The 7,226-nt window shown below is 44.2% G+C and overlaps 1 protein-coding gene across 1 annotated transcript; it reads left to right on the forward strand.

Annotated features, from left to right (window-relative positions):
• The first annotated feature begins 1,734 nt into the window (after positions 1–1,734).
• On the forward strand, positions 1,735–6,966 carry LOC141194472 (uncharacterized). Its single transcript, XM_073662401.1, has 3 exons — positions 1,735–2,127; positions 2,290–2,736; positions 6,940–6,966. The coding sequence occupies exons 1-3, from the start codon at positions 1,750–1,752 to the stop codon at positions 6,964–6,966; spliced, it is 852 nt and encodes a 283-aa protein (XP_073518502.1). The 5' UTR covers positions 1,735–1,749.
• Positions 6,967–7,226: the final 260 nt, after the last annotated feature.

Genomic DNA, 7,226 nt, shown 5'->3' on the forward strand with positions numbered 1-7,226 from the left:
TGGATTTTTGAAAAATTCACTTTTTTGTGAAAATATCCACTAAATGAGGGAATAATATGTGTAAGGGTACCCCAGGAGAGTTCCAAATGTGTGTGGGTAAAATATATATCCCACGGGGTAAAATTGAAAAAAGTTAAAAAAAATTATTTTTTGGACTTAGCCATTTTTCCGGCGTTTATCAGACTTTCAGATAGGGCAAATGTCAGTGAGCGTTCCGATTTCAGTTCCAGAGCGATTCGCCCAATGAGTCCTTCATATTTAGTCATTTTCAGCCAATTTTCTGGATTTTTGAAAAATTCACTTTTTTGTGAAAATATCCACTAAATGAGGGAATAATATGTGTGAGGGTACCCCAGGAGAGTTCCAAATGTGTGTGGGTAAAATATATATCCCACGGGGGTAAAATTGAAAAAAGTTGAAAAAATTTTTTTTTTGGACTTGGTCATTTTTCCGGCGTTTATCAGACTTTCAGATAGGGCAAATGTCAGTGAGCGTTCCGATTTCAGTTCCAGAGCGATTCGCCCAATGAGTCCTTGATATTTAGTCATTTTCAGCCAATTTCTGGATTTTTGAAAAATTCACTTTTTTGTGAAAATATCCACTAAATGAGGGAATAATATGTGTGAGGGTACCCCAGGAGTGTTCCAAATGTGTGTGGGTAGAATATATATCCCACGGGGGTAAAATTGAAAAAAGTTGAAAAAAAATTTTTTTTTGGACTTAGTCATTTTTCCGGCGTTTATCAGACTTTCAGATAGGGCAAATGTCAGTGAGCGTTCCGATTTCAGTTCCAGAGCGATTCGCCCAATGATTCCTTGATATTTAGTAGTTTTCAGCCAATTTTCTGGATTTTTGAAATATTCACTTTTTTGTGAAAATATCCACTAAATGAGGGAATAATATGTGTGAGGGTACCCCAGGAGAGTTCCAAAGTGTGTGGGTAAAATATATATCCCAGGGGGGTAAAATTGAAAAAAGTTGAAAAAAATTATTTTTTGGACTTAAGGCCCTGTCACACATAACGAGATCGCTAGCGAGATCGTTACTACGTCACAGTTTTGAGATCGCTGGAGAGATCGTTCGGGAGCCGTCAAACATGTATAACTTGCCAACGATTTCGGCCGCCCCAGCGATCTAACTAACGATCTCGTTGGTCGCTGGGACGCTGTCACACAGCAGCTACTTCAACGATCCACACTCAACGATACACACTTTGAGGGACTGTACTGTGACAGAAAGGCGTGCATAAAATTACCTTTCCGCGCCCACTAATCTCCGATTGGTGGACGCTACTGCGTTCTGATTGGCGGCCGGGTTTTTTTAAAAAGGCGACGTTGGGGCAATTCCGCTCCCTTGTTTCTATCTGCGCTCTGCTTTCGGATCGTAGCAGTGTTCTCCGGGCAAGTTTCGTCCATCTGGGATTTGTTGAAGCCTTGTCAGCGTCCTGATTTTGGGATCCTAGTTGCGTTCTACTGCTGTGATTCCATTCATTTGTGGATTTTCTTCAGCTGTGACTGAACATTGACTTTTGGGTTCTTCAGGCACTGTATCGCTTTGTTTCCACGGTAAGTTATTTTAGTGGATTTTTATCACACTCAATAAGTATACATTTGCTTATACATTGGACGCCATTTTTGGTCAGCAAATGGTGTGTAGTATTTTTTACTTTGTTTTAAAATGTTTCATGTATGCTCACTGTATTGCTAACTTTTTCAGATGGCTTTCAAAAGTGAAGAGTTTGTGAGGGAAATGATTGACCTGTACCGCTCCCTGCCGTGCCTTTGGCAAATAAAATCAACAGACTACTGCAATAGAGAGAAAAAGAGGGAGGCCTACCAGCAATTGATTTCCCTCTTTAAAAGGCATGGCCCCAACGAGAAGGTGGATGAAGAGCTGGTGAAGAGAAAGATCCAGGGTCTACGCACCGTATATAAGAAAGAACTCAACCGGGTGGAGAAATCAAAGAAGTCAGGTACCGGCACAGATGAGGTTTATGTGCCGACATTATGGTATTATGATTTGCTTGCCTTCACCCGTGACCAGGAGCTACCTCGACGAATGGCGTGTACGATGCGGCCGACCCCGGAAGAAGACCCCAACATACGGACTGACTCCCCTGTTGAAGATGTAAGTACCTTCTTTGCTTCCCTGTAAATAGCATTTATACTTTCAATGTACATGCCATAGTTTAGCCGCCCCTCATATTTGTTTTTTTAGTGACCATGCTGGTCATAACATACCTGCTGGATGTTGTAACCAAATCTTAACTTTAATTTTGTGTTCCCACAGCACCATCGGCAAGATGACGACATCTCGGCTACGGAACGTGGTATGGAGGAGGCGAGTGTTATGTCAAGGAATGAGGAACCTATGGCATCGGTGAATGAAGACCCTATGGCCTCTACAAGTGAAGACCTTGTGCCTCGGCGACAGAGAAAATCAAGGAAAAGAAAGGCCAGCTTGCCGCCATCGCCAGATCTAGTATCTCTGGCGAACAAGATTCTACTTCTGCAGACCCAGGCCAAGCGGGACAGCTTTGCAACATATGCTGGCGAGAGACTACAGAGGCTGGATGACCGACAGAGGGCGCATGCAGAAAGGGTCATGTTTGAGACTTTAAATAAAGCGGCAGCCGGTGAACTTAATGAAACGTCTACTGTACATACTCTGATTGACCCTGGCCATTTTCAACAAGATTCTTGGACCCATAGGCCGGACCCACTTCACAGCACACCAGTGCAGAGGATCCGGCGTCCACAAAGCCTTGCCCCCCCCCCACAGTATCCCATGTGTTCTGATTCTTTTGTTTCTCCCAGGCACGGATACACAAATACAGGCAATCGATATGAAGAACTGTAGTGATGTTTCATTTCAATTTTTTTTTATCATTTTGTAAATATTGTTAATTTAATACTTATTTAAATTGTTAAAATTGTTTATATTTTTGTTTGTTTATAAAAAAAAGGTTTATTGTCCTCTTTTTTAACTTTACCCCTGCCCTCTGATCGCCCTCTGATATTCCTGATTGAAATAAAAATGTTTTTTGGTTGCCTTATTTTCTGCTTTACCTCTTCCCGAGGGTGGGACCCCTCACCCCTGCCCTCCGATCCCTTCCCAATCTCCGTTCCCTCCCCTCCATTCTCTACCGTCTATTCCCATCCCTGCTCTCTGCTGGTGATCACCTCCTCCCCTTCTCCTCCTCCGGCTCCAGGCTTTATCACCTGTCTTCTCCCTGTGTCCTCTGGTCTTCTTCACAGCTGGTTTTCTTCCCCTCCTCTTCCTACTTCCCTTCTTTTAGTCTTTGGGGTCATAGTCATGGTGCACGGTATGGCAATGATCTGCCATACCATGCACCATGAGTCTGACTCAGATTATAGGTTGTATATACTAGATTCTTGATAGGGCGTTGATCCAGGGAACTAGTCTGATTGCCGTATGTGGAGTCAGGAAGGAATTTTTTTTCCCAAAACGGAGCATGGTTTTTTTTTGCTTTCCTCTGGATCAACATGTTAGGTCTTCCTTATAGCTTTCATACTATGTTCCTATTCTTTCCTCTTCTCTCTTCTTCTTGAATTAGCTGGCATCTGTGAAAGCCGACTTCAGACGGCTTTCCTGCCCCCACACAACTTCAGCTAATAATATCAATAAGTAGGCGGCAATGAAAGCCGACTTCAGACGGCTTTCCTGCCCCTACACTACTTCAGCTGATAACATCAATTAGTAGACAGCTATTAAAGCCGATTTCAGACGGCTTTCCTGCCCCCACACAACTTCAGCTGATAATATCAATAAGTAGGCGGCAATGAAAGCCGACTTCAGACGGCTTTCCTGCCCCTACACTACTTCAGCTGATAACATCAATTAGTAGACAGCTATTAAAGCCAACTTCAGACGGCTTTCATACCCCCACAACTTTAGCTGATAGCATCAATTTGCAGGCGGCTATTAAAGCCGACTTCAGACGGCTTTCCTGCCCCCACACAACTTCAGCTGATAACATCAATAAGTAGGCGGCAATGAAAGCCGACTTCAGACGGCTTTCCTGCCCCTACACTACTTCAGCTGATAACATCAATTAGTAGACAGCTATTAAAGCCGACTTCAGATGGCTTTCATGCCCCCACAACTTTAGCTGATAGCATCAATTTGCAGGCGGCTATTAAAGCCGACTTCAGACGGCTTTCCTGCCCCCACACAACTTCAGCTGATAACATCAATAAGTAGGCGGCAATGAAAGCCTACTTCAGACTGCTTTCCTGCCCCTACACAACTTCAGCTGATAACATCAATAAGCAGGAAGGTGTGAAAGCCGACTTTGGAGTGGGCTTTACTGCCCCTGCACTGCTTGTTAGGCAGTATCACACAGGATAGGATTAGATACACAACCCATCAGGCAGTATCACACAGGATAGGATTAGATACACAACTCTTTAGGCAGTATCACACAGGATAGGATTAGATACACAACCTGTCAGGCAGTATCACACAGGATAGGATTAGATACACAACCCGTCAGGCAGTATCACACAGGATAGGATTAGATACACAACTCTTTAGGCAGTATCACACAGGATGGGATTAGATACACAACCCGTCAGGCAGTATCACACAGGATAGGATTAGATACACAACTCTTTAGACAGTATCACACAGGATAGGATTAGATACACAACCCGTCAGGCAGTATCACACAGGATAGGATTAGATACACAACTCTTTAGGCAGTATCACACAGGATGGGATTAGATGCACAACCCGTCAGGCAGTATCACACAGGATAGGATTAGATACACAACTCTTTAGACAGTATCACACAGGATAGGATTAGATACACAACCCGTCAGGCAGTATCACACAGGATAGGATTAGATACACAACCCGTCAGGCAGTATCACACAGGATAGGATTAGATACACAACTCTTTAGGCAGTATCACACAGGATGGGATTAGATACACAACCCGTCAGGCAGTATCACACAGGATAGGATTAGATACACAACCCATCAGGCAGTATCACACAGGATAGGATTAGATACACAACTCTCTAGACAGTATCACACAGGATAGGATTAGATACACAACCCGTCAGGCAGTATCACACAGGATAGGATTAGATACACAACCCATCAGGCAGTATCACACAGGATAGGATTAGATACACAACTCTTTAGGCAGTATCACACAGGATAGGATTAGATACACAACCTGTCAGGCAGTATCACACAGGATAGGATTAGATACACAACCCGTCAGGCAGTATCACACAGGATAGGATTAGATACACAACCCGTCAGGCAGTATCACACAGGATAGGATTAGATACACAACCCGTCAGGCAGTATCACACAGGATAGGATTAGATACACAACCCGTCAGGCAGTATCACACAGGATAGGATTAGATACACAACTCTTTAGGCAGTATCACACAGGATAGGATTAGATACACAACCTGTCAGGCAGTATCACACAGGATAGGATTAGATACACAACCCGTCAGGCAGTATCACACAGGATAGGATTAGATGTAACAAAGTGTAGACAATAGTGGATATAAACTAATTTTTTTTTATAAAAATAAAAAAAATATAACCAACCAAATAATATCAACTACATAACAAAAAATAATTTATTGGCTGCCGTGACGGTCATGGGCTGCCACAAATCTTGCCAGCATCACTCCGTGCTGGTGGATCTCTTCACTCAGTCTCCGTTGTGACGCCAGGAGATCTTGTAGTGTTGGGATTTCTACGGAGGTAATAGTTAAACTTAAAAGTCCAATAATTCTGTACATTCATCAAATTAAGGCTATGTGCCCACGATGCACCACTCCCGGGTACCATCCACACATTAGAACGCGCTAATTACGCAAGTACAGATGCAGTATTGCGGAATTGGCGCATTATAATGCAAGTCAATGGCGGCGCAAAAAAACCACCTTATGCAAAATAATTGGTAGTGCTGCGTTTTTTTCCGCAATGATAATGTGCAGCGGAAATTTCCGCAGCATGTGCATAGCACATGCGGATTATCATTGGGGAACATGGCAGACCTTCTACCATGCGCTTTTAATGCGTTTCCACAGCAGCAAAAACGCTGCAGAAACACCTTAAAAAACACATCGTGGGCACACAGCCTATCAGGTACATGTTTGGTATTTAACACTTACGGTTTTCAGGTTGCTCGGATGATGACGAGCTTAAGGACCACCCGGATCCCCTGGCACCACCGGCTAGAGAAAGACACAACACTTAATAGTACATGACAGCCCTACACTTTCCAAGTTGTATGGACCGTATGTTATGTCAAAGCATTACCGAAAGATGAAGCTGCACCTATATCACGGAGTGATGCTGGTGAGCTGGTAGAGGAATGCTGCTGGGGCTCCAGGGCTGGAGGTGACTCCCTTGGGGGCTCTGGGGCTGCAGGTGCTGGAAAACAAATAACATTAGATACCTAAGGTGATTGCAGTTGTAACTAATGTGCTGCCATATATTGTGTTAACATATTTTAAAACCACTCACCACTGCGGGGCAGGGACCGTGACCGGATGCTGACGATTCGGTCGGCAGACCTATATTTCAGGTCCGCCAGCTTTTTCCGGATTTGTGTACCAGAGCGCTGCACTCCAAATCTCCGGAACAGGCCCCGACCGATCCTCTGCAGCACCGCCTGCTTATGGAGCACTGGATGCTCAGAGTGCACATGGCACTCATAATCAAGTGCATCCAGATGCTCCACAAGGTAGCACACCTCAGCATCACCCCAAGGAGATGCCCTGACCCTGGATGCCATAATGCTCTTTAATAAGCTAGGCCGCAACTACGTCGTTAGACCCGCCCACGACGCATGAACATCGGTAACCACGCCCACGACGCATGAACGTCGCCAATAAACCCGCGGTTTATTAGAGAACCCTATTGTGACTTTAATTATTAGCGTGTCGGACTAGAGACGCTGTATTGATAATGCGACATCTGTAGAACGCAGCAGTGTCTCTATTGTGACGGTCACACAGGAACACTGGTGTTTAGGTGGTTTTATGTAGAAATATGTATCTATATTTTTATGTCGATATGCATACTTCTGTGTCTGTGAGTATGTGTGTGTATAGCTGGTTATCTGTATATAAGTGTACATCCTGGTATACAGGGCTGCGGAGTCGATAAGCCAAACCGACTCCTCAATTTCCATTACTCCGACTCCACCTCCCTCATACATGGCTC

This window comes from Phyllobates terribilis, unplaced genomic scaffold (assembly GCF_046119375.1).
Source record: "Phyllobates terribilis strain yellow unplaced genomic scaffold, ASM4611937v1 Scaffold_72__1_contigs__length_7157903, whole genome shotgun sequence".
NCBI lineage: Eukaryota > Metazoa > Chordata > Amphibia > Anura > Dendrobatidae > Phyllobates > Phyllobates terribilis.